This window comes from Orbicella faveolata, unplaced genomic scaffold, assembly GCF_042242905.1.
Source record: "Orbicella faveolata isolate gen_17 unplaced genomic scaffold, um_ofav_v1 contig_3, whole genome shotgun sequence".
Taxonomy (NCBI): Eukaryota; Metazoa; Cnidaria; class Anthozoa; order Scleractinia; family Merulinidae; genus Orbicella; species Orbicella faveolata.
In genome coordinates, this window is record NW_028301558.1 from 226507 (window position 1) to 245000 (window position 18494).

The window sequence follows — 18494 nt, forward strand, 5'->3', positions numbered from 1 at the left end:
CAATTACAATTAGTTTTGAGGTGTATGTCTGTTTTCAAATTTCCAACCGTTACCTTTTGGCTTGCTAACTGTTTGGAATCCTGTCCGAATACGCCTCAATTTGGGCTGAAAAATGCGCAATTCTGGCTGACGACGGTAACGAATATATAACCCTGGAGTTTCTAGCCTCAGGTCTATAACTAGCAGAATACAGTCCCACTCTTTGACTAAGCGGAACCGGAAACTAGCATATCAGCACGTACTATACACATCTTAATTTGTTAGCAACAACCCAAGGGATTTCCAGGTGGTCCTGCGGGATGGGCTGCGCGCGGCTGATCCAGGGTCGCATCTGGCGGTCGTAAGTTCAAGTCTCAATATGTTATTAAAGGGGTTATTCTCGAACGGCTTGGGGGTCGAATAACTTCTCCCCCGATTGAGATTCGAACTCGGGCCGGGAAGAAAATCCCAGCCACGCCGAACATTTTTGTTGCTTTAATTAATCGATTGACTTATTTAGTTAGAATTTTTGGGGTTTTTTTTTTTTTTAGCCGCTTTGGTTTATTTTTTATTTTTTTTATTCACTGATTTATTTATTTATTGATTGATTTATTGATTTAGTTTTTTTAAATTTCTTTTTCTTTTTATTTCTTCGTCTTCTTCGTTTTTTTCCAACCTGTTTGGTGTTGCAAGTGTTTTTCTTAAACTGATTGACTGATTTTTTGGATTTTTTGGATTTTTTGGAATTTGTTTGTATTTTGTTGTCGCTGTTGTTACGTTGTTTATGTTTCGGGTAAACGTTTCCCGTATTGCCGTCCATCTAACAGATTTATTTTCTGCGTTATCGAGACTTGTTTGCTTTCAGTCTAAGCTTTGCTTTTCCAGACCGTTAAGAGTTTTAAGACCGAGGCAGTTCAGGGCCTAAACGATTTGTTAGTAGCAAGCAATTCCATGACTCGGTTTTCCAGCGGCCAATAGCGACATAAACAATTAACATGGGCCGACCTCTGGCTTACGCAGAACACATATTGGCTGGTTTTCTTGAAATTTCGTTGATTGAGGATGTAGAGGGCTTTATGCGACCTCGAGGGAAGTGGCCGATCAGCTCAGCTACATCGTGTATGGATAAATTGTAGCAAACACCGCATAGGAAAACACCCGTTCTCGTTCGCAGTGAGTCCACCAACTGTAAGCAAATCTTAAGTTGTGCGCTACCGCTTAACTTGGCAGACATAGCGATATCTTTGAATTGAATAAGCGCGCAATGACAAGCAGCATTCGCCAACGATACTCAGCAATTACAATTAGTTTTGAGGTGTATGTCTGTTTTCAAATTTCCAACCGTTACCTTTTGGCTTGCTAACTGTTTGGAATCCTGTCCGAATACGCCTCAATTTGGGCTGAAAAATGCGCAATTCTGGCTGACGACGGTAACGAATATATAACCCTGGAGTTTCTAGCCTCAGGTCTATAACTAGCAGAATACAGTCCCACTCTTTGACTAAGCGGAACCGGAAACTAGCATATCAGCACGTACTATACACATCTTAATTTGTTAGCAACAACCCAAGGGATTTCCAGGTGGTCCTGCGGGATGGGCTGCGCGCGGCTGATCCAGGGTCGCATCTGGCGGTCGTAAGTTCAAGTCTCAATATGTTATTAAAGGGGTTATTCTCGAACGGCTTGGGGGTCGAATAACTTCTCCCCCGATTGAGATTCGAACTCGGGCCGGGAAGAAAATCCCAGCCACGCCGAACATTTTTGTTGCTTTAATTAATCGATTGACTTATTTAGTTAGAATTTTTGGGGTTTTTTTTTTTTTTAGCCGCTTTGGTTTATTTTTTATTTTTTTTATTCACTGATTTATTTATTTATTGATTGATTTATTGATTTAGTTTTTTTAAATTTCTTTTTCTTTTTATTTCTTCGTCTTCTTCGTTTTTTTCCAACCTGTTTGGTGTTGCAAGTGTTTTTCTTAAACTGATTGACTGATTTTTTGGATTTTTTGGATTTTTTGGAATTTGTTTGTATTTTGTTGTCGCTGTTGTTACGTTGTTTATGTTTCGGGTAAACGTTTCCCGTATTGCCGTCCATCTAACAGATTTATTTTCTGCGTTATCGAGACTTGTTTGCTTTCAGTCTAAGCTTTGCTTTTCCAGACCGTTAAGAGTTTTAAGACCGAGGCAGTTCAGGGCCTAAACGATTTGTTAGTAGCAAGCAATTCCATGACTCGGTTTTCCAGCGGCCAATAGCGACATAAACAATTAACATGGGCCGACCTCTGGCTTACGCAGAACACATATTGGCTGGTTTTCTTGAAATTTCGTTGATTGAGGATGTAGAGGGCTTTATGCGACCTCGAGGGAAGTGGCCGATCAGCTCAGCTACATCGTGTATGGATAAATTGTAGCAAACACCGCATAGGAAAACACCCGTTCTCGTTCGCAGTGAGTCCACCAACTGTAAGCAAATCTTAAGTTGTGCGCTACCGCTTAACTTGGCAGACATAGCGATATCTTTGAATTGAATAAGCGCGCAATGACAAGCAGCATTCGCCAACGATACTCAGCAATTACAATTAGTTTTGAGGTGTATGTCTGTTTTCAAATTTCCAACCGTTACCTTTTGGCTTGCTAACTGTTTGGAATCCTGTCCGAATACGCCTCAATTTGGGCTGAAAAATGCGCAATTCTGGCTGACGACGGTAACGAATATATAACCCTGGAGTTTCTAGCCTCAGGTCTATAACTAGCAGAATACAGTCCCACTCTTTGACTAAGCGGAACCGGAAACTAGCATATCAGCACGTACTATACACATCTTAATTTGTTAGCAACAACCCAAGGGATTTCCAGGTGGTCCTGCGGGATGGGCTGCGCGCGGCTGATCCAGGGTCGCATCTGGCGGTCGTAAGTTCAAGTCTCAATATGTTATTAAAGGGGTTATTCTCGAACGGCTTGGGGGTCGAATAACTTCTCCCCCGATTGAGATTCGAACTCGGGCCGGGAAGAAAATCCCAGCCACGCCGAACATTTTTGTTGCTTTAATTAATCGATTGACTTATTTAGTTAGAATTTTTGGGGTTTTTTTTTTTTTTAGCCGCTTTGGTTTATTTTTTATTTTTTTTATTCACTGATTTATTTATTTATTGATTGATTTATTGATTTAGTTTTTTTAAATTTCTTTTTCTTTTTATTTCTTCGTCTTCTTCGTTTTTTTCCAACCTGTTTGGTGTTGCAAGTGTTTTTCTTAAACTGATTGACTGATTTTTTGGATTTTTTGGATTTTTTGGAATTTGTTTGTATTTTGTTGTCGCTGTTGTTACGTTGTTTATGTTTCGGGTAAACGTTTCCCGTATTGCCGTCCATCTAACAGATTTATTTTCTGCGTTATCGAGACTTGTTTGCTTTCAGTCTAAGCTTTGCTTTTCCAGACCGTTAAGAGTTTTAAGACCGAGGCAGTTCAGGGCCTAAACGATTTGTTAGTAGCAAGCAATTCCATGACTCGGTTTTCCAGCGGCCAATAGCGACATAAACAATTAACATGGGCCGACCTCTGGCTTACGCAGAACACATATTGGCTGGTTTTCTTGAAATTTCGTTGATTGAGGATGTAGAGGGCTTTATGCGACCTCGAGGGAAGTGGCCGATCAGCTCAGCTACATCGTGTATGGATAAATTGTAGCAAACACCGCATAGGAAAACACCCGTTCTCGTTCGCAGTGAGTCCACCAACTGTAAGCAAATCTTAAGTTGTGCGCTACCGCTTAACTTGGCAGACATAGCGATATCTTTGAATTGAATAAGCGCGCAATGACAAGCAGCATTCGCCAACGATACTCAGCAATTACAATTAGTTTTGAGGTGTATGTCTGTTTTCAAATTTCCAACCGTTACCTTTTGGCTTGCTAACTGTTTGGAATCCTGTCCGAATACGCCTCAATTTGGGCTGAAAAATGCGCAATTCTGGCTGACGACGGTAACGAATATATAACCCTGGAGTTTCTAGCCTCAGGTCTATAACTAGCAGAATACAGTCCCACTCTTTGACTAAGCGGAACCGGAAACTAGCATATCAGCACGTACTATACACATCTTAATTTGTTAGCAACAACCCAAGGGATTTCCAGGTGGTCCTGCGGGATGGGCTGCGCGCGGCTGATCCAGGGTCGCATCTGGCGGTCGTAAGTTCAAGTCTCAATATGTTATTAAAGGGGTTATTCTCGAACGGCTTGGGGGTCGAATAACTTCTCCCCCGATTGAGATTCGAACTCGGGCCGGGAAGAAAATCCCAGCCACGCCGAACATTTTTGTTGCTTTAATTAATCGATTGACTTATTTAGTTAGAATTTTTGGGGTTTTTTTTTTTTTTAGCCGCTTTGGTTTATTTTTTATTTTTTTTATTCACTGATTTATTTATTTATTGATTGATTTATTGATTTAGTTTTTTTAAATTTCTTTTTCTTTTTATTTCTTCGTCTTCTTCGTTTTTTTCCAACCTGTTTGGTGTTGCAAGTGTTTTTCTTAAACTGATTGACTGATTTTTTGGATTTTTTGGATTTTTTGGAATTTGTTTGTATTTTGTTGTCGCTGTTGTTACGTTGTTTATGTTTCGGGTAAACGTTTCCCGTATTGCCGTCCATCTAACAGATTTATTTTCTGCGTTATCGAGACTTGTTTGCTTTCAGTCTAAGCTTTGCTTTTCCAGACCGTTAAGAGTTTTAAGACCGAGGCAGTTCAGGGCCTAAACGATTTGTTAGTAGCAAGCAATTCCATGACTCGGTTTTCCAGCGGCCAATAGCGACATAAACAATTAACATGGGCCGACCTCTGGCTTACGCAGAACACATATTGGCTGGTTTTCTTGAAATTTCGTTGATTGAGGATGTAGAGGGCTTTATGCGACCTCGAGGGAAGTGGCCGATCAGCTCAGCTACATCGTGTATGGATAAATTGTAGCAAACACCGCATAGGAAAACACCCGTTCTCGTTCGCAGTGAGTCCACCAACTGTAAGCAAATCTTAAGTTGTGCGCTACCGCTTAACTTGGCAGACATAGCGATATCTTTGAATTGAATAAGCGCGCAATGACAAGCAGCATTCGCCAACGATACTCAGCAATTACAATTAGTTTTGAGGTGTATGTCTGTTTTCAAATTTCCAACCGTTACCTTTTGGCTTGCTAACTGTTTGGAATCCTGTCCGAATACGCCTCAATTTGGGCTGAAAAATGCGCAATTCTGGCTGACGACGGTAACGAATATATAACCCTGGAGTTTCTAGCCTCAGGTCTATAACTAGCAGAATACAGTCCCACTCTTTGACTAAGCGGAACCGGAAACTAGCATATCAGCACGTACTATACACATCTTAATTTGTTAGCAACAACCCAAGGGATTTCCAGGTGGTCCTGCGGGATGGGCTGCGCGCGGCTGATCCAGGGTCGCATCTGGCGGTCGTAAGTTCAAGTCTCAATATGTTATTAAAGGGGTTATTCTCGAACGGCTTGGGGGTCGAATAACTTCTCCCCCGATTGAGATTCGAACTCGGGCCGGGAAGAAAATCCCAGCCACGCCGAACATTTTTGTTGCTTTAATTAATCGATTGACTTATTTAGTTAGAATTTTTGGGGTTTTTTTTTTTTTTAGCCGCTTTGGTTTATTTTTTATTTTTTTTATTCACTGATTTATTTATTTATTGATTGATTTATTGATTTAGTTTTTTTAAATTTCTTTTTCTTTTTATTTCTTCGTCTTCTTCGTTTTTTTCCAACCTGTTTGGTGTTGCAAGTGTTTTTCTTAAACTGATTGACTGATTTTTTGGATTTTTTGGATTTTTTGGAATTTGTTTGTATTTTGTTGTCGCTGTTGTTACGTTGTTTATGTTTCGGGTAAACGTTTCCCGTATTGCCGTCCATCTAACAGATTTATTTTCTGCGTTATCGAGACTTGTTTGCTTTCAGTCTAAGCTTTGCTTTTCCAGACCGTTAAGAGTTTTAAGACCGAGGCAGTTCAGGGCCTAAACGATTTGTTAGTAGCAAGCAATTCCATGACTCGGTTTTCCAGCGGCCAATAGCGACATAAACAATTAACATGGGCCGACCTCTGGCTTACGCAGAACACATATTGGCTGGTTTTCTTGAAATTTCGTTGATTGAGGATGTAGAGGGCTTTATGCGACCTCGAGGGAAGTGGCCGATCAGCTCAGCTACATCGTGTATGGATAAATTGTAGCAAACACCGCATAGGAAAACACCCGTTCTCGTTCGCAGTGAGTCCACCAACTGTAAGCAAATCTTAAGTTGTGCGCTACCGCTTAACTTGGCAGACATAGCGATATCTTTGAATTGAATAAGCGCGCAATGACAAGCAGCATTCGCCAACGATACTCAGCAATTACAATTAGTTTTGAGGTGTATGTCTGTTTTCAAATTTCCAACCGTTACCTTTTGGCTTGCTAACTGTTTGGAATCCTGTCCGAATACGCCTCAATTTGGGCTGAAAAATGCGCAATTCTGGCTGACGACGGTAACGAATATATAACCCTGGAGTTTCTAGCCTCAGGTCTATAACTAGCAGAATACAGTCCCACTCTTTGACTAAGCGGAACCGGAAACTAGCATATCAGCACGTACTATACACATCTTAATTTGTTAGCAACAACCCAAGGGATTTCCAGGTGGTCCTGCGGGATGGGCTGCGCGCGGCTGATCCAGGGTCGCATCTGGCGGTCGTAAGTTCAAGTCTCAATATGTTATTAAAGGGGTTATTCTCGAACGGCTTGGGGGTCGAATAACTTCTCCCCCGATTGAGATTCGAACTCGGGCCGGGAAGAAAATCCCAGCCACGCCGAACATTTTTGTTGCTTTAATTAATCGATTGACTTATTTAGTTAGAATTTTTGGGGTTTTTTTTTTTTTTAGCCGCTTTGGTTTATTTTTTATTTTTTTTATTCACTGATTTATTTATTTATTGATTGATTTATTGATTTAGTTTTTTTAAATTTCTTTTTCTTTTTATTTCTTCGTCTTCTTCGTTTTTTTCCAACCTGTTTGGTGTTGCAAGTGTTTTTCTTAAACTGATTGACTGATTTTTTGGATTTTTTGGATTTTTTGGAATTTGTTTGTATTTTGTTGTCGCTGTTGTTACGTTGTTTATGTTTCGGGTAAACGTTTCCCGTATTGCCGTCCATCTAACAGATTTATTTTCTGCGTTATCGAGACTTGTTTGCTTTCAGTCTAAGCTTTGCTTTTCCAGACCGTTAAGAGTTTTAAGACCGAGGCAGTTCAGGGCCTAAACGATTTGTTAGTAGCAAGCAATTCCATGACTCGGTTTTCCAGCGGCCAATAGCGACATAAACAATTAACATGGGCCGACCTCTGGCTTACGCAGAACACATATTGGCTGGTTTTCTTGAAATTTCGTTGATTGAGGATGTAGAGGGCTTTATGCGACCTCGAGGGAAGTGGCCGATCAGCTCAGCTACATCGTGTATGGATAAATTGTAGCAAACACCGCATAGGAAAACACCCGTTCTCGTTCGCAGTGAGTCCACCAACTGTAAGCAAATCTTAAGTTGTGCGCTACCGCTTAACTTGGCAGACATAGCGATATCGGAATCGGGTTCGTGTAGGTCGCTATTTTGCATTGTTTTTAATGAGTATTTCTATCCCTAATAAAGCCTATCGACAGAATAGTTCCAAGATCCTTCTTTTTCTCAAATATGCTCTAGTCTTGACTTTGGTGTTTCTGGTTCATTGCTAACAGCAGTATTTATTGTCGGATACATCTTGCAATGCATTATGGGTAGCTATACTGTTGTTGCACGGAATGCTTCCTCTCGACAAATCCACACATTTTACAAGTCTAAAAGCAGGTCAAAACATTCACACTTTCATAGACACGGTGCCTACTGCTGGTCATGTAACTGCCAAAAATACCTTTTTTTAAACCCTCTAAGTGACCTGCTTTTAGACCCGCTCTGTTTTGGCCTGACACAGTCGCAAACCAAGTTTCCATCTTTTAGTGCTTAAAAGCACTCTTGGAACCGCGAACTGCCGCAAACATTCAGTTCTTCGAATGCCGCATGTCAAGTTACCGATCGCCAGACTTAAATGATGTCCTTTGACCACCAAAACAGCTATTTAGAAGATATTCTGCCACTTACACGTTTACAAGCTCTCGGTACGTGGCACAATCAAACTTCTTCTGACAAAATATCGACATCGAGGCTACTACGTCATGTGTCTCTATTTCTCAGACCCAGTCTGCTCAGGTGGGGCGGGAGGCGGCTCATCATCATTAAGTCAGTAAAAGAAAAGCAATGGCTTCAAGCAAAGGTCCACTTAAGGTGGAATGGTCCTCTAAAATGGACCAAAAAGTTTGTTGATATATGGCGAAGAAGAAATAAAAAGTGATACTGACATGTCTTCAACACGTCTCTGCAGTTACACAATCCTGTGCAAGCCAAGCTCACCTTTACACACTTACAACGACTTGCGCATGCAGTTTTGCACGCAGCTGCAGCGGATGAGTTCGTAGCACGTGTCCTTCATCTGTGGCATTATCATCCGCACTGGAATCCGAGACTTCATCACGTCATCATGTTGCCATCCTCATTCAGAAGGGCTTAGAGGAACTAGTTGCGTTGTAAGAGTTTGGGCCCAAACGTGCCCACCTTAATGCACTGAATGATTGGTGTGCTGCACGAGTGCCTCTTAGGTTGGAGGAATTTTCCGAGGGTCCTACACTTCTTACAGAAGAGTTCTTGTCTGGCTACATTAACCTTTGTTAGGTTACATGTACTTGTGCGGTCGTATAGGAGAATGGCTAAACGTTCAACCAGTCAAGCAAGCACTGTCGACCACTTCAGGTAATGAGGATAGGGTCAGCAGTGTAGTTGTAAGCTCGGGGAGTACACCTGAGATGTCCCAGGCTGTCTTCTTGCCACGGCCAGCTTCTTGCCACGGCCAGCGAAGAAGGAAACTGTGTCACATCCAGTTAGCTCGTGGAACATGAGCAAACCAAAAGCTCTCTCGCAACCGAACGCTGCGTTATCATGCAATAGAAATGCGGAGAGATGTAAAGACATGAATGATCATCGCAGTTAGGTAAACAACTTCGTCACTTGTGAAATAAATGCCTGAAAAAACTTCAGGCTTAAATAGGATTAGTGCCTCCAGGAGCTTTCGCGGGCTATCGCTTTGCGGAATGAGTAACGATCGATCAAAAAAGAAAAAAAAAGACATCAAAAAAGGGGTTGCGTTTCTTTGAGATGATCTATCTACATCTGCATAAAGGGGTTTCCCACAAAGGGATATACCCATTGCTGCCAGACTAAAGGGTTAAAAAAAGTGGGGGGAGGCAAAAAAAAAAATCGAATATATACTTACTTGGATAACAACCTAAACTCATGACTAAAGTTAAATTATTCTAATCTTAACCCTTTTAGCCCTAAATTGCTGGGAATTTTCTGCAATTTAATTAATACACCCCCTATACCCATGTACGGTATACCATTTGAAAGTTTCTCTCTCTGAAATCGACACCTTACTATCTTTAAAGATATTTGACAACGCTAATTACCTCACCGGAAATTAATTTGTTGTTTTAACTGTATACTTGTCATATCGATTAAGGCCTCCGGTGATGCTTCAAACAGCAAAGGAAAGCCGCAAACCCTTCACCTATCGCCTGTGCGACTTACTGGTCTACCTAAACTTGTATGTATGGAGGATATATTCTTATTATGAGTTTGCCCGTGAATGCTAATTTATCCCATACTGTATAAACCAAAATAAAACCCTAAATCTTATTTTAAAGCCTACAATTAAAAGCACTCCACTGAACCTAATTGTCTCATTTACTAACTCCCAGAGTACATTTTGCTTCCACGGAGGGATAAATCGTGCGCGACATAAGCGCGACGAAACTATAAGAAATCACTATCCAAAGGAATGCAAGTACGCCAGCATAAAGCGATGACGTCACACAATACGTCATCGCTTAACAATGGTTTGAAAGGAGAGAATGAAAAAGTTCAAAAAAGTCAAAATCTTCGTAAATATTAGGCATACCCCTAAACTATACCTTATTTTACAGCTTTCAATGAATAGGTTAATAACAGATGCATTACAGGCCGCACGATTGTTGCAGAAAGAAGTTCCAAACTTCCAGGGGTGTAAACGAGATCATGTATAGGGGGAGGGGGGGTCACAATTTTATAACAAACTGCGAGGCCACAAGCACAAGTGATCTCCCTAGGCGAAAGGGTTAACTTGTGGAAATTTTACTGTCCAAAACATTCCTGGGCAATAACCTCTATTCTTTGATACTTCTACAATATGTCTGGGTTATTGACCAAGTGTGAGGTCAAGATGGCTGGATATTGGCCAAGTTCTTTTTTTGCGAGTTTATGGACCGAGACGGAGTCCAGGTCCATAAACTGGCAAAAAAGAACGAGGCCATTATCCAGCCATCTTGACCGAACAAGCTTAGTCAATAAAGGATTTATTATATGGATTTCGGGGAAATTTTTCTTGCGGGACACGACGGGTAGTCCCGAGTGGGCAAGATAGCTCCATCTTGCCTGCTCGGGTAGCCAATCACGGCGCAGGATTTGTTTCATCTTGCCCGCTCGCGGAGCTAGCCATATAATAAAGTGAGTTGCTGCATGCTTCAGTGTTTGGTCTTAATTCAATAAACTTGTCTCAGTGGTAGTGTCGTCATTGACAATTGCGCCTTTTGATGTACCTTAGCATTTAAAACGTTGATTCACCATGAATAGCTTTGTGGAGTAACGAAAGGCGAGCCATTTTCCATCTCTTTGAAAAGGGAGGCCAATCCAGGTCGTTTAGTAAATTTGTCAGTAGCTTGAGTTTGGATATGTTCAGTGGGTTACTTCCTCATTCACTTTATGGCAAAAAAAACAGTGACGTCACCTATTGTAATATATATGCCAACCAGAGAAGTATTGGCTGGTGAAACAAAGAGTTCTTTTGTGCAGCTTTTTGTACAACAATGTTTGTAAATAGTTATATTCCCTATAAAGATCTACATGTAATGTATTTAATAAAAATGTAAAACTAATGTTAATTAAGTAAACTACTATATATACATCATGTTAGTACAATAATGAGAACCGCTTCCAACTCGTTGGTTTTTTAGTTGTTGTGCCAACCAGAGAACTATTGCTTGCTTCGCTTTTTGGTTACGTTGCCTTGCTTTTTTGCTTGATATTTTGGTTGCGTTGCCTTGCTTTTTTCGCTGCTTTTTTCGTTGCGTTGCTATTTTCGCAGCTTTCTGCTTGCTTTGCAAGCTTTATTGCTTGCTTTTCTGGTTGCATTGCGTTGCTTTTCTCGTTGCTTGTTTGGTTGCGTCGTATTTTTCGCTGCGTTGTTATTTTGGTTGCGTTGGTTTTTTCGTTGGTTTTTTGGTTGCGCTGCGTTGCTTTTTTGGTTGCGATAAGATAAAAACGTAAGCCACAAACTTTAAACCAAGCGGAGGTAAAATTCTTGAGTATAACTACCTAATGTTTCCTTTATACTCTATTTTATCTTTCCTAATGCACTTATGCCCATATTATCTGGTTTTGTTATCAACCCTTACTAGATAAAAATCTCGCAGGCAGTTCTTTTTTTTGGTTTTTACAATGCATTTGATATCTTACTTGACCATTTTTGCCGTATAATTTATCTGATTTTGTCAGCTTTTTTATAACTCCTTTAAATGTTGTATTTATTTGCTTGTTTGTTGTGACTTACAGGTCACGGCTTCAAACTTCACTTCATTGCATCACATACATGTAATTCTGGGATTTATTCCCATTCAACTCAACACAATATGTGGTGTACATAAGGCAACCTCTGTCATTGTAGCAACCTTTGCTCACTTCCATTCGCCTAAGCGTGAGATTACAGGGCACTGCTCATGCTCAGCACAGATTTACAAAGAACTTGAGGACGGGAAAAGCTTTCTCTGCTGCACTGTACTTTCAACTTGTCTTGTTGCAAACAGAGAGGGTGTCGTATAAAGACTACACACCATTTTAATACCATTTAACTCTGCCAGCAACGTAATTTATCACCGGTCGCTCGCTGTGACTATCTAAATCAGCCACAAACTACTCTACTCTAACGCAACCCTCTTTATGAAAATTGGCCGTGTGACACAGGCGGCGGAATTATGTGACCGACACTGACTAAATGATTCTTTTTCATCTTGAAGTCACAGCTCGCTCCTTGCTAAAGTCATAGTCGTACTACAAGTGGAGAAAAAAACAAAGAAGTAAGTATAACCTCATTTTGGCTGAGAAGACATGAAACAGAAAAACTGTTTAGCCCGCAATGCACTGTTTATCTTCTCATGACTATTTGAAACACCTTTTGTTACCATGTAGAAAGAAGAGCTAACCTTAAGGCGATTCCTCAGAAATAAAATTTTTTGAACGATTTTTATGAAGCTTTCCCTGAATGTTGCCTATCAAGCACTGTTGAAAAATACAATAAACAAGACAGGTCTCCATGATCGCAAAACACATAAAGTGATGCGCCAATCTTACCCCATTTGTCTAACACGTGCGTTATTTCATAGGATCACGTTACATTATGCGGTAGCTGGAAGCAAAGTTTTTTTTAACAAATACTTGAAAAAAGAAAGCGTGACAGGTAGAAAGTCTCAAGCATATGCAACAACGTAATATACAATTTATGGAAAAAATTACACCGTTTTAAACAGCATCGACTCAAAACGTCCCTCGAGTCGTTGTTTTCAAGGTCATACTTTGTCTCCTCGACTAACTCTTTTGTGCACGCCCTTGGCTATATCTTTTTTTCCTTCCGAAAAATTTTCAACATAAGGAGAATAATTTGTACACCAAAATTATATAATAAAAAATATAAGTCACCATTTAAGAGAAAACTAGCATTCATTTCGCAGTCGAGCTTAACTTGAAAAGAATCTCTTGATGTCATGAATGTGCACGCGCTTGTTTGAGCGCGCTAATGACGCGAAAATCTGCCCGGTAGGGATGCGCAATGCAATTCTGAGGAATCACCGTAAAATAATTACCATCGTTTTATTTTCATTTGAGTAAAAAAATGACACTCCTTGATTTCTTGAGAAAATGATTTTATTCAACGTACCTTTGTGTTAATGTCGCTAACAGATAAGCTTTGCATATTTGGAATCGCGGGCTGCAAAAGAAACATGAAACATCTACGTGTCGTCAATAAGCAAAAAAATTAAGACTAAGAAATGGATCATGGATCACTAAGTCGAGATTAGTAAACTCGAATTTTGTTATTGATACAATTAGTAATTATGGTCATTAGGCCATATAGTAAATTAAAATTCTAACTTGGCTCTACGACTTAGAGAAATCAAAGGAGACGATGAATAAGTCGTGGATAGATTACGTTTGAATGGGTTTTGAAAATAATTAAATTTCTTTTGAAGTCAGTTTGTCGTGCGTCTGTCCTGTTATTGATCATGAATTAGATCAGATTAGGTTCCTTCTGTCAACAACAGGCTATGCAGTTTATTGGCTTTAATAAGCAATATTTTAAAGCAATTACGCGGCTTTGGCGCTGTTTATCGCGGCTTTGCTGCTCTCAGAGCGCTCAAATTGCTTAAAAAGCGTCAGGTAGGCAGGCTACGTGAAGAATAACTGTTTTTTTTTGCGCAGTGGACCACACTAAATTATTTTCATACGAGATCTTGGGGAGGAGAATGGGGAGGGGTAAGGGGGGCGTGGTTTGTATTATTTTTGTTAACCAATCAGGACAGTTTAGCAAAGGAGCGTGTTGTCGTTTTCAAATTTCGCAAATATGGCTTCGAGAGTTTCTTCGTCGAGAAGGAAGAATATGGAGGGGAAGAATACTCAGTCCTCGAAGAAGGGTACTCAGCATGGTAAGAAGGATGCAGAGGTTACAAATATAGATGTTCAAATGTCTGTTCCTAGCACTGGGCCTTCCAAGAACGATGTTGAACAGTGCACTCCCGCGTGTGCTGAACCTCCCAAGTCGAAGATTGAGCCTCGCTCTACTGAACAGGAAAGTCTAATTGGCTACGTACAAAATCTTTCGCCGTTGAAGCGTAATCGTAAGAATACTTTAGATTACGCTTCTATGACTTTGCAAACAGCAAGTGGCAATCGTGAGGTGTTATTGTACTCTCCACCTAAAAGGTCACTCCTCTTGGAGAGCGAGAAGAGTCGAAGACCGATCAAAGTGTCATGCTTGACTTGTACTCCCGACAGGAAGAAGTTAATCATAAACGATATGACAAAGGTTTCCTTTCCAGATAGTACGGAGGATTCCTTCCAATTTGAAGATGTGCGATTGGCTACTCCAGATCCGATGACGATTTTACAAGTTTTAAACGAAAGTGATGAGTGGAACTTGGTTACCGTGAAAGGCAAAGTTATGACCGTTAAAGACCCAGTTATCGTGGGAGAAAGGAAACTGAAACTAGCGGAGGCTGTCTTTGCAGATGCAAGTGGTAGTATTGTCTTGGATATTTGGGAAGCGATGATAGACACGATAAAAGAGGGAAACTGTTATTGTCTAAGCAATGTGCTAGTACGTATATGGTCAGGGAAAAAGAAGCTATCTACTTCATTTCGCACCACTGTTTCCTCGATCACAGATGAAACGGCGACTGTCAACATCAGTCCTGATTTAGCTGGAGGTGAGCAGCAAAGTATTGTGGTTGAGTCAGTTACTAGCGATGTCGAAATTTTTTCTATCGAGAAAGTAGAGAGATTTCTTAAGTGTTTAAATTGTAAGAAGAAAATTATTCAAGTAAGTTCCAGCTCAGTAGTGCATTGTGATAGATGTGGACATACAATGAAATCATTGAGGTGTTCAATCGGGTTTTGTGCAAGAGTCCTCGTCGATACTGATGAGGGAAGGCGTATAACGTTGAAATTGTTTGAAGATGTGTTACAGAAAGTCATTGGAGATGATCTTTGTCAATTAAATGAGAGTGAAGTGGCAACGAAACTACTTCTGTTTGACAATGTTCATGTTACGTACGATTCTTCAAGTGGAACTGTGTCTGAACTTAATACAATCAACTAATAAACTAGTTGGCAAGTAGAACTGCATGTGTTTTATTTACACTGAACCATTGAACTAATTGGTTTACTCGACAACGTTCATGTTAAGTTTGATGTTATAAGTTGTTTTCTCACATTTTGAATAAGTTAGCTACTGGATACGTTAAGTAATGTTCATGATAAGTTGTGTTGTTCCACATATTGAAATAGGTTATTTTCTCGCGGTTTCAGTGAACATATATTGATAATGTTCATGTTAAGTTTGATTTGTTATATTTTGAAATAAATATTATATTTGATCTTTCATTGTTATTTAATACCAACTTCATTAAGTTTGTCACCTTCACACCTGCTTATTAACAACTACATGTACACATGATTGTGTACTTTATGGTAAATTCCTCCAGACAAATTGACTTCTGTGGTTAATTTTGTCCAGTTCGGTTTGAAAAACACAAGTCCACTTGTTATAAATAATGTCAATACTCAGCCTTATTTTTCTATTTTAGTGGCTATGGTTGTTGCTTTTAAATAATCGGTCTGCAGACTTTGAGTTTGTTTTCTGGTGGAGATATCAGTAGCACCATTTTGTGGTGATGTCTTCCCTAAAGAAGTTGTTGAGTGGAAATGTTCATTTGCCAAATGGAATAGATGTGTCGTTGACAGCATCAAGCACATAGTTTGTACAACGTGGTCTTTTCATTGTTGGTCCACTAAAACTGACATCACATGAGTTCATAGTTGATTGCTTCGATGGGATGTGATATCTTAGTTTGGCAAGTTCTTTTGTTTGTTCCTCATTGATCTTATTGTCATCCTTTGCTGCAATGTGATGGTTATGACTGGGGCAGTATTGACTTCAAATGGTGTACACTGGTGCACCTGTAAAGATAGGGGTGTTGATTTATTGAAATGAATGAATGAAATGAATAATAACAGTTAAAATGTAAAAGTCCTTTCCCAGTCTTACCTGAACGCAGATGATGGCACCGGTGTGCTGATGGGTACCTGTAAGGGACTGGTACCACACCAGTGGTCCAGAAGGAAAATTTTTTGTAAACTAGTTCACCACTGACTGAGTAACAGGGTTGGCATGGTCAGCAAAAAGTCAGGGAAAATTATATCTTATTCAAGGTCAGGGAGAAGTCAGGAAGTTTCTAAATCCATGTTCAAAATCAGTTAAAAGTCAGGGAATTTTATCTTAAGGTTGCTGCAAATTATTTTTAGATTTTTTTGTGTAGTAAAGGCAATTTTCTTTTAAAAATTATCTGAGCTATCCTTATTTTTGTTGATTGATGGCCAGAATAGTCATCCTGCAGGGTCACTGAAAATTGCTTTACAACCGGTGAAAAGTCGGATTTTTGTTGTCTTGGTGGGTGGCAATCCTGGAGTAAGCAATACAATAATGGTAAATGAGATGCAAATAATATGTGATGTTGGTTTTACATATTTTTAAATATGGATACTTTCATCTTCATAGTGTAACAAATACTGATTTTATACTAAGCAAACAAATATTGGCTTGTGATCACTATAATAGGACTCGAGAACACCGGCAGTTAGCACATGATTTGGTATATTGGTATAGATATGGTCAATTTGTGTATGATAATCTGTAGTAAACTGACTTATCAGTTGTTTGTAGGTTCTTTGTTGTAATAAGCATTTTGTTAATGCCCTTTGTTCTGATAAAACTTCCAACAAATTAACATTGAAGTCACCTAGTATCACAGTAGGTGTATCTGCATCAGGAATTATTGTATCAAGGAGATGATTTATAGTTTCAATTAATTTTTGTTGGTTAGCTTTGCTTTTTGACCTATAGATGCCTACTATATGTAAGTTTGGAACTGGATCATTAAGTACACATACAGTTAGTTCTATATTGTTAAAGTTAGATCTGAATGGTGTAGTTACACAATCTATATTGGATTTAATATACATAGCCATTCCATAACTACTTCTGACATTACTATCTGGGTTAAAGTCATTTCTAAAAAGTTTGAAATTAGCCATTTCATAGGTTGTATTGCAATCAGAAGGGCATAAACGTGTTTCAACAAAGATATTAACCTCAGCTGCTTGAACATTGTAGTCACATGCAACATCATCAAAATGAAGATGAAGAGATCGAACATTATGAAACAGTAGTTTCATTCTAGAAGACTGGTTGTATAAAAGTGGTATAGAAGGGAGTAAACATTGCTGTCTAAGTCTGGACATTTCTTCTTGAACTTTTTGACTAACACAGATTTTTTTTTCATTTAGGTTGATTATATGTAGTGTTGAACAATTTTTTACTCTACTTAAAGCAACATAATGCATGTGCTCTCTGGTTGATGATGGTAAATCAAGTACTGCTTCATTAAGTGTGTCACCTTGGCAACGATGGATAGTCTTAGCTGCTGCTGGCCGTAAAGGATATTGTCTACGAAGTATCTGGCATTGATGTCGCTTTGAAATCTTGAATTGTCTAGTTATCTCTAAAATTGGTGTCCAGGTTCTATCCACATTTTTGTTAAATAAATGTGCAAATTCATTGCGATGGTTTTGACCTATGCTAGCTTCTGGGAAAGATACCCAGATGATACTTGGCCTAGTGGAGTCTTTAACTCTGTAGTCTATCTTCTCTATGACACACTCGGCACCATTTGTCATACCATCAGTTACATTGACATTTGTTGTCAAGTCATATTTTGCTCCCACAGCAACTGAAACAACATTAAATAAGCCCATAGTTTTAGTGTGATCATCTGGAATTTTTTCTTTGACTTTGTTTTTTAGGTCATCAGACATATCTCCAACAACTATGTCAATACATTTAATTTGAGCGTTTTGAGTATGTGCAGTTTGATACATTGCATTGTTGTGATCATTTACTTGTGCATTTGTTGAGTATAGATGTGTTTTATTGATGGGATAATTTTTCTCACCAGGTTTAATTTTTACAATTCTTTCTTTAAGGACCTTAATATCATTTTGGTTATGTTTTCCTTCTCTAAGTCTGTTTAATAGTTCTGCAAAGTCCTTGTCATCTTTTTGCCTCATGATTTCCCTGAGTTCAAACAAGGTAAAATACTCCTTCCAAATGTTGGTTGCTAAAGCACTGTAAGAATCATTGGTATTTTCAAAGATCCATTTATCAAATACTGGTTTTAATTGGAATAAGTCTCCAACTGTTATCAAGCTCAGATTTCCAAATGGTGACTTGTTTCCCATTATTTGCTGCAGTCGTAAGTTAAGAAAGTTGAACATTCCATTGCCTACCATTGAAATCTCATCAATAAATATAACTTTCAGTTTTCTTAACTGTGCTCGTATTGTATTAAGTCTATCTGTATCAAGTGTGCAGTATTGAAATCCCCTGTTGGCAGGTATTTTAAAAGCAGAGTGAAGTGTGTTTCCCTTGATGTTAAATGCTGCTTTGCCCGTGGGAGCAACTTTCAGTACTTTTGCTTC

General features: G+C 39.3%; 1 protein-coding gene and 1 long non-coding RNA gene across 2 annotated transcripts in view; both read right to left on the minus strand.

Annotated features, from left to right (window-relative positions):
* Positions 1–10949: 10949 nt before the first annotated feature.
* The window catches only part of LOC149105948 (uncharacterized), a 29009-nt gene continuing 21464 nt past the window's right edge, over positions 10950–18494 (minus strand). The window contains exons 4-5 of the long non-coding RNA XR_016209656.1: positions 13120–13170; positions 10950–12236 (exon numbers count right to left, since the gene is read on the minus strand). This is a non-coding gene — a long non-coding RNA (uncharacterized LOC149105948). The remainder of the gene's footprint in view (positions 12237–13119; positions 13171–18494) is intronic.
* The window catches only part of LOC110056009 (uncharacterized), a 3307-nt gene continuing 666 nt past the window's right edge, over positions 15854–18494 (minus strand). Inside the window, exons 1-2 of the mRNA XM_089297630.1 lie at positions 16006–18494; positions 15854–15917 (exon numbers count right to left, since the gene is read on the minus strand). The exon at positions 16006–18494 is cut by the window's right edge and continues 666 nt beyond it. Coding sequence (XP_089153756.1) covers positions 16533–18494 — 1962 coding nt within the window. The 3' untranslated portion in view covers positions 15854–15917; positions 16006–16532. The remainder of the gene's footprint in view (positions 15918–16005) is intronic.